Genomic DNA, 14,588 nt, shown 5'->3' on the forward strand with positions numbered 1-14,588 from the left:
TGTGTAGAACTTCTGTATCTCCTCAAGTTGCATTTTCTGGAGCAATGTAGTAGTAGGAGTTTCTTGGGACAAAATGACATTTCCTGCTACCGTGTATTTCACATGAGCAGTCATGTACATATAGGGAATTAATTTTAAAGGGCTTTATTACTCATGATTTTTTGCAAATTACACAACATTTCACTTTTCTGACACAAGACTATGGATCAGCTTTTCATAGATTCTGGAAAGTGAATTTTACTATTGACTTCTCATACTCCTTAGCTTACTGTTTTGTGTCACATGCTTTATTCTTCATCGAGGGTCTTCAGTTTTATCTTTTGATTAAGGCTTGTTGGCCTTCTTACTCCAAACTCTCTCTCCCCTTCAACACCCTCCCCCAGAAAGTGGCAGTTTATGGTCCAGAAACTTTTCCAATGTTTTTTAGTCAGCCAGTTCTATGCATGTAATTTTTATACAGATATGGTTAAAACACTAGTAGTCAGGGATTGATTGGATTAAAATTGCCTGACTGGCCCTGACATCAGCAACTGCTTGCAGTTGCAAATGACTGTAATGGTATTAGAGGTCATTCCCTCCTAAAATCAGCTCAGACTACTCTAACAGTATCAGGTCATCAAGTTTATAGTTCATTTTGTTATAAAATGATAGTCAATCCAAGAACTTCAAAAATCTTGAAAAGTTTTTTTTAATTGTCTGTGTCATCCCGTTCCTCCCTCCTCCCCGCATTATATGTTGGCATGTAGGCTGATTTTAAACTCCAGTTGCCCCATCCCTCAATGTTTTAGGGTTACTAACACTCAAGAATGTATTGTAACACAATTTTGTCCCCTGCTGCAGGAGCTCTTGCTAGAAGACACAACCAAGAATGAGACTCCATTGTGCTCGGCATTGTACAAATGCATCGTAAGAGAGTGTGCTTGCCAGTGATGGGTTTGTGAGGTGGGAGCTGGAACTGAGAGCCATGAAACGCATATAGGGCCACAAAACATCCATTAGATGAAAACAATTTTTAATCCTTGCTGAGCTGAATTCAAAGTGGTCAGCTACAGATGAAAGGTTCTGTAGCTCATTAGCAATGTCCCGAGGCATCCAATCTCCCACAAGTGCTAATGTTACAGCCTCAGAAAGGAGGCATGCATTCTAGAATGATAAATTTACCAAATGTATTGTGACCTTTTTGGAGTTACTCAGGCACGGTCTTCCAGTGTGGAGAAACGGAGAATCTCCCACACGTTGCTCTCAGTCTTTAACGCATAATATAATAAAGTGCTGCACCCTGTTCTTAAAGGAACAGCTCTCATTAACCAAAACACAAATATTAAAAATGCCACAGTAAAACAAATATTGGCTAGGGCCGTCAAGCAATTAAAAAAATTAATCGTGATTGATCGTGAGATTAAACAGTAGAAATCCATTTATTTAAATAGTTTTGGATGTTTTCTACATTTTCAAATATATTGATTTCAGTTACAGCACAATACAAAGTATACAGCGCTCACCTTATATTTTTGCTTACAAATATTTGTGCATTAAAAAACAAAAGAAACCATATTTTTCAATTCACCTCATACAAGTACTGTAATGCAAATTGAAGTTACAAATGTAGAATTATGTACAAAAAACTGCATTCAGAAACAAAACAATGTAAAACTTTAGAGCCTACAAGTGCACTCAGTCCTACTTGTTCAGCCAGTCACTCAGACAAACAAGTTTGTTTACATTTGCAGGAGATGATGCTGCCTGCTTCTCGTTTACAGTGTCACCTGAAAGTGAGAACAGACGTTCGCAAGGCACTGTTGTAGCCGGCATTGCAAGATATTTACGTGCCAGATGTGCTAAAGGTTCATATATCCCTTCATCTTCAACCACCATTCCAGAGGACATGCGTCCATGCTTATGATGGGTTCTGCTCGATAACGATCCAAAGCAGTGCAGACTGATGCATGTTCACTTTCATCATCTGAGTCAGATGCCACCAGCAGAAGATTGATTTTCTTTTTTGATGGTTCGGGTTCTATAGTTTCCATATCAGAGTTTTGCTCTTTTAAGACTTCTGAAAGCATGCTCCACATCTCATCGCTCTCAGATTTTGGAAAGCACTTCAGATTCTTAAACCTTGGGCTGAGTGCTGTAGCTATCTTTAGAAATCTCACATTGGTACCTTCTTTGCGTTTTGTCAGATCTGCAGTGAAAGTGTTCTTTAAACGAACAATATGTGCTGGGTTATCATTCAAGACAGCTATAATATGAAATACATGGCAGAATTCGGGTAAAACAGCAGGAGACATGCTATTCTACCCCAAGGAGTTCAGTCAAAATTTAATTAACTCTTTTTTCTTTTTTCTTTTTTTTTTTAAATGAGAGTCATCAGCATGGAAGCATGTTCTCTGGAATGGGAGCTGAAGCATGAAGGGGCATACGAATGTTTAGCATATCTGGCATGTAAATACTTAGCAGTGCCTGCTACAAAAGTGCCATGCAAACGCCTATTCTCACTTTCTGGTGATTTTGTAAATAAAAAGCCAGCAGCATTATTGCCCGTAAATGTAAACAAACTTGTTTGTTTTAGGGATTGGCTGAATAAGAAGTAGGACTGAGTGGACTTGTAGGCTCTAAAGTTTTACATTGTTTGTTTCTGAGGGCAGTTATGTAACAAAAAAAGTGTACATTTGTAAGTTGCACCTTCACCATAAAGAGATTGCATTATGGATGAGGTGAATTGAAAAATACCATTTCTTTTTATTGTTTTTACAGTGCAAATATTTGTAATAAAAATAATATAAAGTGAGCAGTGTATGCTTTCTATTCTGTGTTGTAATTTAAAACAATATATTTGAAAATGTAGAAAAACATCCAAAAATAAAAATAAATTTCAATTGGTATTCTATTGTTTAACAGTGCGATTAAAACTGCGATGAATTGTGATTTCATTTTTTTGAGTTAATCGCGTGAGTTAACTGTGATTAATCGACAGCCTTAATATTAACACAACACCCAGTTCACTTCTGCATACATTGTATTGGAGTATAAAATCATTCCAACAATTACTCCAGATTCCTTACTAGAGCTAGTTATGAATTTTCTAATGAATCCTTTTTAGTTGGAAAATGCCAATTCACTGAAACTGAAACAGTTCCTGGGAACATACCAGTTTCAGTGAAACTTTTGTAGGTCCAGGATGGAATTTCTGGTCAAAACCAGAGAGAGAGCAAGCATGCAACCAACCAAGGATAGCCAATAGCCTGATGGTTAGGGTACTCAGCCTGTGGGAGACTTTGCGCTGAAGTCCCAACTCTGCCTGATTCAGACCAGAGACTTGGACTGAGGTGTCCCACATCCAAGGTGAATGGGTCGGGGACCATAGTTCTTGAATGCTGGTCCAAAGGGCTTGTAGGAGCTAGTCAGTTTCACCCTGCTACCCAGTGAGCTGCTAACAGTTGGCAAAACTAGAAGCTGAACTCTGACAGAGCACTCTAGTCATGGGCAATGGGTGGAGCCCCCCTTTGGGGTGGCTAGCCCCCGGCTCTGCCCCTTCCGCCCACCCCCACATTCAGCCGCAAGAACCCCGGACCAGCTACAGTCCTGAGCACAGAGGAGTCCTGGGCCAGTCGATGCCCAGTCGTGTCGTTCCCCCCCCCCCCGCCCGAAAGAGCCTCGGGCCAGCCACAGACACACCTCTCCTCTCCTCTCCTCCCCTCTCCTCTCCTCCCCAGACCCAAGTCGCCCCAGGGAAAAGCGTCTCTTCGGAGATACTTTTGATATGCCGCATGCTGGTTCCGGGATGGCTGAGGAGGCAGTATTTGCTACTCAACTTCCTGGGTTCCTCAGTAATCTCTCTGCAGTCCAGGGAGATTACTGTTGAACTCAGGAAGCTGAATAGCACATACCGCCTCCTTAGCTGCCCCGGAACCTGCATGGGGCATAATAAAGCAAAAACTTCACCACCAAACCCTGCAACTTGGGGTCCGACGACTGCAGTAGCACCAGGGGAGGCAGAGCCTATTATACCTGCCGCTCACAACTCCAGTCCTGGGGTCTGATTGGCTCCCTACTTGTATTTAAACCAAGTGCAGGAACAGGAAATGATCTATGCAATTGGCTTTTCCCTGCTTATGGCTGCTTCTGCCTGTTTCTAATTGCTGGTCCTGCCTCCCGACAGCTGACTCCTGCTTTGCCCTCTGGCCTGTCTCAGTCTGATCTCTTGATATCTCACCCAGCCTGGCTCCTGTTCCAACCAGTAGGTCAGACTGCCCATGTCCCAGTTATGACAGTGTGTTCTAACTACCAGGGTATAGAGTCTCTGTCTCCAGCTGGAGCTCTTCCCCCTTGTATAACTAATTAATCATTTGGCCAGGGAGAGAGATTGACTCTCTAGTCACCAAATCAGGCTGAGCATGGAACTAACTAACTCAGTCTCTCACATTTCAGGTAAGTGCCATAACCACCAGGCTGATGGCTGTTCTGGGGCTGAGGCAGCTCTGTCTTGCCTTTTGTGAAAAACTTATGGCCTCAGTTTCATCCTGATGCACAATGGGAAAATTTTTGAAATCTCAGAGTTCTATATGATGGTAAAACTGTTTCCTGCTCAGTTGTAGTCCTCACACTAACTTATGCATAAATTCTCTCCCCGCAAATGGATAATCAGGAGGGTTTGAACCCACAACCTTCAGATCTACAGCACATACCTTTTCCCTTTGAGTGGTAGGAGTTACTGGTTGGGGGAAAGTATAGTGTTATCCTCTCTGTGAGCCAGTTCATACAGGGACATACAACATATGCTTTACCAGTGGGTTACACAAGTATTTGAGAGAGACCAGAAGAGTGCTGAGCATCATAATTCCTAGTTTCTGTTCGTGGTTTGTGTAGCAGCATTTTCTAACGCTCATGGTAGTTGCGGTGGTGTCATTTCACAAAAGGAAGATGTGGTACATTCTGTCCCGCCTTTGCATTTGGTCTGTGAAGGGTTAGAGAGCCATTTAGGGGTCAATAGAACTTCTGGAAGAAGGGGTTATTATAAACCTCAGGAAATTAACCCCCTCTCTGAAATATGTCCACCCATGATCAGTCTTCAAGCCCTAGAGTCTTCTCCCCCCACCCCACCCCTTCCAGGAGAAGCTTGATAAAGCATTTCTTGTAGAAGCTCAGATTAGGAAGTCAAATACACATCCATTCAAGCTGATCTTCTATGTAATGAGCATCATGTCATCTTTCATAGCTCTGATCCTTTGAACCAGTAAACATGCACCTCCCTTCCTTCACCTAGTTTTCTGGCTCAGTAGATTCTGTGTGCAGGGAAAGATTACCTTAGCTCTAGCAGTCCAGCACTGCTGGAGGAAGCCCAATGAATTTCTCCAGGGGGTGCGTGCCTTTGCTGGATTCTTGGGCGAGCTGTCATCGCCAGAAGTGCAAGACTGGATGGGGATTCTTTCTCATCCCAGAGATCTTGGTTCCTCATCAAACTCCTTGAGCTGCAAATGGGAAGATTGTTAATCACTTGTAACCTGAAGACCACAGCACTGATGTCAAATGAACAAGCTGGGCAGAACACATCTGATAATCATTGAAATACCACTTGCCTAGCCTGTGTTCAGACTTCAAGTGAAGTGGCTGAGTCCCAACTGCCAGAGAAGTTGGAAATGTATCTGAAGTTTTCTGATGACCGCTTGTCTCAATGCTTGCAGATCTGCAGCAATCAGTAATGCCAATCCAGGAAAATGAGGGCTTCTGTGTGACAGACATCATGTTCCCCATCTCTTGAGTTCACCTAATGTATACCTGTCTTTCTGGTCACTTGTCCTGATGAAACTAAAAGTAGACAAAATAAGTCTGATTTTTATTGCCCCTGATTGTAGTAGTACTCTGACCTGCTGGCCTTTGGTAGGAGATTACCTTCCCATCTCTTGAGTCAAAAGTCTAGTGTGTCACAAGACTTCAGAAAAGTTGTTTTAAAGGGTCAGCTCATGAAATAGAATCCCTGGTTTATGAGACCATGTCAATAAGGTTAGTCTCCACCTTGCTGATATATAGAAACGTTATGTACAAAAAGAACCTACCTAAAATACCCACCACTAGTGTATCTGAGCACAAGATTGCTCGCAGCTTTTTACTACTTCATGGGCGTTGGAGTTTTTTCAGGAAGGTGTTGGTTACCGTTAGGCCTTTTAGGGGTCTGGCATTCTCCCTGCAGGCCACTAAAGGGCACGCAATCTAATAGAAAACCCTTTTATGTTCTCAGGAACCAGGTGACCAGCGTAACTTAAAATATTTCTGCTAGACTGCACCATATTCAAGTTTGAAGTCAAAATTTGGTTCTGCTTAACCTCTACAGGGGTATGGGCATATTCCCTAAGAGGCAAAGTCACTTTATGGGTTGAGAGAATCTCAGATGTGATATTCTAGGTAGTGACCCGGCAATCACACCACACCAATCGTCAATATTTCAGAATCAATATCAGTGCTTTAGTGAATGTGGATTATTTGGATGGAGTGTTTTTAGGAGCCATAGTCCAATACATTCCCTCTCCTCACCACTATCTCTGTCTCCTCCTATACCTGGAGGTATTGCTATGCATAGCTCAGATGCCAGTATTAAGCTGTTCACAGAAAGGGAGATTTTGGTCTTAGTTTGTAAATTGATTTTTCTGAACAAACCTGGGGGTAAATCAACTGTCATTTTAACCAAGAGGCACTCCATTAAGCAAAAAGTGACTTTAGTTCTTTTTTGTTTTTTACATAAAAGCATCAACAGCCTTTGAGATTAGATGTAAATCCACTAGTGTAATTAACCAGTGCCTGATACCACGAAAATTGAACCTGCATCCCAAGATTCACTAGATTTCAAATACGAAAAATATATATCACTGACTGGCAATATTGTTCATGGATAGTAGCAATCCTGTTTAAACTGCTTAGAAGTGGTCTGCTATATAAGGTGTATGTTGGACAATAAAAGTCTAGTAAATTATTGTAGATACTGAACACTGTAATGCTGTGTTGTAGTAGTAAGAAGAAAATACTATATTTAGTGCAGGACGTAGCAGGCACCCTGAGGACTAATTTTGGTAAGCATCTCACAGCTCCTAAATAAAGGGTTGTTTTACATTTCACTTTTCTTAGGATTGAATTTGCAACTGCTACATTTATTTTAGCTTCTGATTATGTGCATGAGTATGTTATTGAAAAAGACAGTCTGTTTGCATGCAATCACCAAAGTGGAATTGGAGATGCTGCTAAAAAACAAACCAACCAACCCTTTGTTTTTTGTTTCCTAAGCAGAAGCTTCACTATGAGGCGGGGTGGATGGAGGAAACGAGCCAGTAATGACGATGGCTGGGGGATATGGGTATGTTTAAAACCAAAAGGTTTTTTATTGAAAGGGTAAATAAATGCAATGTTCTTGATGCTTTTTTGATTTTTTTAAAAAAAATTTTAATGTGTAAAGGGCCTCAACACACACACACATGTATTTTCTCTACTCGAAAGAGACTGTCATTCCAAATCATTCCAAAAAACACGTCCTGACTTTCAGAGGTGTTCAGCAAAGGCATCCAATAAATTGCACTTATTTACTAGTCCATGTTCATTGGGTCTTATTTTAACATTCCAAACTCTTGAGCAACTTTCAACGGTCTCCAGTTTAAAAACAAAAGAACAACCTACTGAAAGAATTAATGTTTTCTCCACTCTTTTCTTTCCCCCCTCCCCTTGGAAAAAATAATAGATTGACTTTACACCAAAAATGGGCCGTTCGATATTTTTTAGCCCTGCAAAGTAGGAATAGAAGCTTTTTTGCCATTGGGGAGATTATATGATAGGTCCATTTTTGAGAGATTTGAAGTTACAGTTTTCCTCTTCATCTAAATCCTTTACAGTTGGACATGTGATAACAAAGGCACCCAAATTTAGATAAGTGTATACCACACCACCCTGTGTCATGTACATTTAGGAAGAAAGAATTCATGAATTATTTCAGGAAAATTCTATGGCCTGTATTTACAGGAGGTCAGACTAGATGATCACAATGGCCCCTTCTGGCTTTGGAATCTCTGAAGGTTAATGCGTTTGAGTCTTTGCCCTATCTTTAGAGCACATAGATCATGAATTATCATCCAGACTCACCCTCTGTGGCTTTATTAATTTTCATTTGACTTTATTACTAACTCAAACAATAAGAAAACATAAACCCCAGCCTAAGCTTCCTACCTGAGTTTGACTTTCCCTAGGGTTTCTCCAGAATTTCTTCTGAATTAGATCATTCTTCCTTAGAGAGCCACTCCCATGTCCTTTACAGCCAGAGTAGAGGTAACAAGCCACACCTTCACAGCAGGTCTGCAGACCTAAAATCATTCTGTGTGGGATTCTAACCTTCTACCTGCCACCGGGGTGAGTAAATGAAGAGCCTTGCCATGTTGCTAGCATGGTGCAACTGTTTAATCATCAGGAGTTTGGATTAAATGTATTACTCATGGTTTGGAAAAACCGCATATGAATTTTGCAGTTCATCCAAAATGTATTTCAGGAGGGAAAACCAAATTTATACCAACTATTTTCAGGAGGGAATATCTGATTATGAGTTGTCAGTTTTGTTGAAACTGACTTTTTTAGCTAGGCATCAGAAAGTGAAAATAGTCATTTCTTTGGTTCATGTTTAAACTTCTCTTTTATTTAAATTCTAGGGAGGATACATGTCTGCAAAGGTCCAGAAACTGGAGGATCAGTTCCAGTCAGATGCGGCTATACAGCAACAGAAGGATGGAACTTCATCCAATATCTTTAGTGGAGTTGCCATCTATGTCAATGGCTTTACAGGTGAGGTTTTCATTTTTCTCCAAAACATTAAGTGATCCTCATTTATACTAATGCCTCTCTTAACTGCTGGTGAGGTGTAAAGGAGCCTTATTGTAAATGAGAATCAGGCCTTAAATAGGTATAGCTGAATAAGAATCTGCAGTAGTATAAATAAAATTTAGTTATGATTGTAAAATGTTCCTTGGAACGTTATGGTTAAGGCTCAGGTGGCTTTCTATACAAAATCATTTTCTTCAACTAGTCATAATGTGACAAAAAATATTGTTCCACTTGAAACTTTTTTACAAGCGTGGGTCTCAGACTGGAGTTTTTTCCTAAGTTCGGGAGAATTTGGTCTTACAGTTTGAGTTACCAGAACACTCCCAATAAAATCTTAAGTTGGATGCGTCTTTTCACTCAAGTCAGAAAGCTTAATTTAAAAAACTGAAACTTGATTAGTCGTTTTAGGGCTAATAATTTTCTCTACTTAAGAAAGAAAGATGCTTTAAATTGATATCCATCAGCCATCAAATCAGAATGGCTACTGAAACATTCCATAATGGCATCTGTTTTTATTTTTCAGTTCCAAATGTAAGCATTTTTTCACCATTTAATTATATGTATTGACATTGTTATTAAGCAAGATGTGGACCAATTGGAGAGAGTCCAGAAGAGAGCAAGAAAAATGATAAAAGGTTTAGAAACAGGGCCTATGACAGGGATGGGCAAACTTTTTGGCCCAAGGGCCACATTTGGATATGGAAATTGTATGGCAGGCCATGAATGCTCACGAAACTGGGGGTTGGGATGTGGGAGGGGGTGAGGGCTCTAGCTGGGGGTGAATGTTCTGGGGTGGGGCCAGAAATGAGGAGTTCAGAGTGCAGGAGGGGGCTCTGGGCTGGGGCAGCCCACTGTGGTGTGTGGGGAGGGTGGGGGCTCCAGCTGGGGGTGCGGGCTCTGGGGTGGGGCTAGGGATGAGGGGTTGGGGGTGCAGGAGGATGCTCTGGGCTGGAACCGAGGGGTTCAGAGGGTGGGAGGGGGATCAGGTCTGGGGATTGGGGTGCGGGACGGGGTCAAGGGTGCAGGATCCGGGCGGTACTTACCTCCAAGCAGCTCCTGGAAGCAGCAGCATGTCCCTTCTCTGGCTCCTACGCGGAGGTACGGCCAGGGGGCTCTGCATGCTGCCCCATCCACAGGTGCTGCCCCTGCAGCTCCCACTGGCCGTGGTTCCCAGCCAATGGGAAGGACGGGCAACATGCGGAGCCCCCAGGCTGCCCCTATGTGTAGTAGGCGAAGCAGGGATATGCCTCTGCTTCTGGGAGCCATGCGGAGCCACAGCACGCATAGAGTGGGGCAAACGCCGGACCCCGTTCCTCAGCAGGAGCTCGAGGGCTGGATTAAAACATCTGAAGGGCTGGATGTGGCCCCCGGGCCATAGTTTGCCCACCCCTGGCCTACGAAGGGTTAAAAAAATAGGGCATATTTAGTCTTGAGAAAAGAAGACAGAGGGGGAATTTGATAAGTCTTCAAATATGTTAAAGGCTGCTATAAAGATAATTGTGATCCGTTGTTCTCCATGTCCACTGAAGGTAGGAAAAGATATAATCAGCTCAATCTGTGGCAAGGTTAGATATTAGGAAACACTTTCTAATTGTAAGACTAATTAAGGAGTGGAACAGGTTACAAGGGAGGTTGTAGAATTCCTGTCATTGGAGGTTTTTCAAAACAGATTAAACAAATACCTGTCAGGGACAGTCCAGGTATACTTGGTCCTACCTCAGCGGAGTGGGAGTGGCTAGATGACCCTCGAGGTCATTTCCAGTCCTTCATTTCTATGATTCTGTGATAATTGGCAGTAAATGTTTTTCCATCTATCATGTGAATTATTATTGAAATTGAATTTAGGGATCTGGAAATCCAATATGTTTATGTAGTGTTTAAAGAGCTTTTAATTCTGCACCCAGGATAATCCTAACTTTGCATTTCCAAACTGTATCCCAGTCACATTTTCAGGTAGCAGATACTTGGGGTATGATGATCAGATTTACATTTTGGTGGATGGGGTGGGCTCTTCAGTGCATCATGGCTGAGACAGTGTGGCTTATGAATTGAATAAGGAGGAATAACAGAGAGATGTTGCTTTTAAGGGGCTATTAAGGTAAAATGGTCTGTGATTAGGTTAGTAAATGTGTTGTGGGGAGTAGGGTTGTAAGATTCATATACAGGAATTAGGCACACATTTCTCCTGGGTTCCACAGAGAAATCCAGAAGCCTTTTTGAAATCTTCCAGAAGCCACTGTTTCAGGGAGCTGTACAGGGGATTATGGGATAGGTACCCATTCAACAGTACAACTGCAGTGGTGAGCAGCACTAGTGTGTACACAAGGCAAAACTGAAACAGAAATGAAAATCAAAGTAACATGGCTGGCATGGCCATGCTGCACCACTGGCACTTAGTACACTTTCACTGGTTCAATTTTTAGTGTAGATGGGGCCAATTAGTTGAAATGTTTTGTGTGTGTTTTCTTTAAAACGGTGGTCTCAACCTTTCCAGGTAACTGTATCCCTTTCAGGAGTCTGATTTGTCTTGCGTACTCCTAAGTTACACCTCTATTAAAACCTACTTGCTCACAAAATCAGACATAAAAATCCAAAAGTGTCATAGCACACTATTACTGAAAAATTGCTTACTTTCTCATTTTTACCATACAATTACAAAATAAATCAACTGGAATATAAATATTGTACTTTCATTTCAGTGTATAGTATATAGAGCAGTAGAAACAAGTCGTATGAAATTTTAGTTTGTACTGACTTCGGTAGTGCTTTTTATATAGCCTGTTGTAAAACAGTTTTTAAAATGTTTTTGAGGTAGTAGCCTTTTATTTTTGACTGTTCCTTAAGAATAATTATTGTTTTACACACATGAAAAATTTTGCTTTTAATTTCTGAAATGTCATGTTTTTTATGATTGGTTTTTAATTTTTAGGGAATCCCTTGCTTTCTATACAATTCAGAAATTGACTGGGCAGGTTCTAACTGGAATTGACGTATTGGCAGTTGGTCAGTGCATGTAAGAAAAGAGTGGGCTTTTCCTCAACTACTACTATTTCAGAGAGCCAAAAGCTGAAGAGCTTGAGAGAGTTTTCCACCTGAGCTTGAAATCTCAAAATTAGGAATCCTATGATAATATCAAAAAGAGTTATAAGCAAGTAATTTTCCTTACTTCCTAGGAATAAACTGCTTTCCATCAAGGCCATATGCAACATTTCATTAAATGCATATGGGAAAATACCACTCAAAAGATGTGGACGAAATTCATCTGATTTTGTTGTGGGTTGATGCTTGTGTAAAATGGGCCTTGTTTAACATTTTAAAATTAACCTGATCATGAAATCTTTGTTTTTGAAGCAGTCTTTCCAGAAACGACAATTTACCTAAACTTCGGTGGCTTTGTTTACTTGTATTTTGAAGAAATGACTTAAGTCTCTTAAGAAATTAGTGGATTTTCAGAAAAAAGTTGCTCTGCATTCTAATCAACCATGGTTTTAGATTTCTGAGTTTCCATGGTTCTATAAGTGTTCTCATGCAGGAATACTTTTACAGTTGGATTTTTGTTAATTTTACAGATCCTTCAGCTGATGAATTAAGGAGGTTAATAATGTTGCATGGTGGCCAATACCATGTGTACTATTCCAGAGCTAAAACAACGCACATCATTGCCACAAATCTTCCAAATGCCAAAATAAAAGAACTGAAAGGGGAAAAGGTGGTTCGACCAGAATGGATCATAGAAAGGTAAAATTAGAAGGATAGTGATCTGACTGTTTGTTTCATTTTGCATTTGGTGCATTTCAGTGTGAGCGGCTTCTCCCTTTAAAAAAAGAAAATGTCTAGAAAAACTACATTCTGAAAGGTTGTATTAGGATTGATTTATGGTTTTATTTTTAATTGAGTATTGTATTTTTATTACAATCCAATTTGCTTTTTATTTGATCAGACCACACACTAGAAAAATTGCAATTTTTGAAAAAAAATCTTGCATATTTCCCAATTTGGGGTGGCCTGTGGCCCTGCTGCCACCACTCTGGTCCGAGCCCAACCACTCCAGGTAGGGGGAGGCATGGGGCCCCGCTACCGCCGGTCCCGGACCACTGCTCACAGGCAACGCCTGGGACCAATTGCCTGGGGCCGAAGGAGCAGCAGCCGGTGCCGCTGGCCCTAGGGCCGCCCCAGCTGCTCGGGCGACCCTGAGGTCAGCCACACCAGCCACTGCAGCTACCGAAGTCACGGAGGTCCTGGAAAGTCACGCAATCCGTGACTTCCGTGAAAGACTTGCAGCCTTACTCATAAGGACTAAAAGTTCCCTCTCCCTGATGTGCCACCCATGAGCCTTAGTAGGTTTTTTAATCAACTGCTGCCTGTACGATGGTGTGTCAGGCTCATCTGGGCTGACATGCCTTATAGGCTTGTTGAACACTGAAGTGCCCATTAAAGCTTGTCAAGGTTCAGAGATGGAGGAGGTAGTCCTGGGGAGTGAAGAACCCCAATGCTGTGTCCCATATATCTTCCTTGGACCCCACGCAAGTTAGGGAAGGGGTTCCTCACTCCCTATTATCCCCTGGCTTGGGAGTCAGGGAGGAACAGGCAGTGTAGTGGATGAAAGTTGAAGGGACACCCAAACACTCTAATTTTGCTTTACTGCCCTACGCCTTCTTCCAGCTTCATTATTTCTGCCTACTTGCCCCCTCCCCAATCTTTGTTTCTGCCTTCCTTTAGCTATTAGGAGGCTAGCCCCAATCCCATGGACGTTATGCCAACTGGAAGGGAGCTCAGTCCTGTGTAGTTCCTGTTTTATGCAAGAAGTTCTCACTTCTTGGGAGGACTATAGATTCAGGACTCCCCCTCAACAGGATGATGGGAGGCAACAGATTAACAGGAGATTTTCTGGCCAGCAGACCAACAACCTGTTCCTTCCCTTCCCTCTCTTCCCCTGTTTATGGTGTCCACATTTTTAAAAGTATGTTGAAAAATTGGAGAGGATGCAGAAAAGCGCCACAAAAATTATTCAAGGGCTGGAGAAGGAGCTCAATCTGTTTATCTTGTCAAAAAGATTGAGAGATGACTTGATTAATGTATAGGCACCTTCATGGAGGAGAAAATACTGGGTACAGGAGTGGTCTTTAATCTGAGAGCCGAGAAAGTCATAACAAGAGCTATTGGCTGCAAGGTGAAGAGAGACAAATTCAAATTAGAAATAAGTAATTAATTTGGAACAGGTGAGGGTGATTTAACCAGTGGAATAAACTACCATTTCCACCTCTTGCTATTTTTAAGACAGAATGCCTTTCTGGAAAATATGCTTTAGTCAAATAAGTAATGAGGCTTAATACAGGGGTAACTGGATGAACTTTAACGGCCTTTGATATACAGGTCAGGCTGGGTAATCTAATAGTCCCTTCTGGTCTTCAAATCTACGTATCAGTGAGTGTTCTCTGACAGTTTGGATCAAAGCCTCCAAGTTCTGATGTAAGCAGAGTTAATCCTAAACCTAATTCAATCTGATCATTCTAAAGGAAATAGTGAAGACCCCTAAGAAGAGAGATTCTAACCACATCTTTTTAAAGATTGGAAATTTGCCAACATGATACATGTCTTTAAAAATGTTGTCAAGAGATTCCAGAAATTAGTCTGGTGAGATTCACCTAATTTCCAGGGGGAACCTCTGCTCCTATTTTGTAATTAAGCATAAAGTAAAATACTAGAATAAATATAAACTGGTATAGTCAAACCAGTTC

At 41.5% G+C, this 14,588-nt stretch overlaps 1 protein-coding gene across 12 annotated transcripts in view; it reads left to right on the top strand.

The window, feature by feature from the left end:
* Positions 1–14,588, top strand: part of REV1 (REV1 DNA directed polymerase) — a 93,408-nt gene that overhangs the window by 10,451 nt on the left and 68,369 nt on the right. For 9 of the 12 annotated variants that reach the window (XM_037898300.2, XM_043537103.1, XM_043537113.1 and 6 more), the window contains 3 exons: positions 7,279–7,345; positions 8,679–8,811; positions 12,420–12,588. In XM_037898300.2, coding sequence (XP_037754228.1) covers positions 7,289–7,345; positions 8,679–8,811; positions 12,420–12,588 — 359 coding nt within the window. In that variant the 5' untranslated portion in view covers positions 7,279–7,288. Of the gene's footprint in view, positions 1–7,275; positions 7,346–8,678; positions 8,812–12,419; positions 12,589–14,588 lie in introns of those variants that run through there. The other 3 variants (XM_043537080.1, XM_043537090.1, XM_043537065.1) reach the window with 1 other exon arrangement.

This window comes from Chelonia mydas, chromosome 1 (genome assembly GCF_015237465.2).
Source record: "Chelonia mydas isolate rCheMyd1 chromosome 1, rCheMyd1.pri.v2, whole genome shotgun sequence".
NCBI lineage: Eukaryota > Metazoa > Chordata > Testudines > Cheloniidae > Chelonia > Chelonia mydas.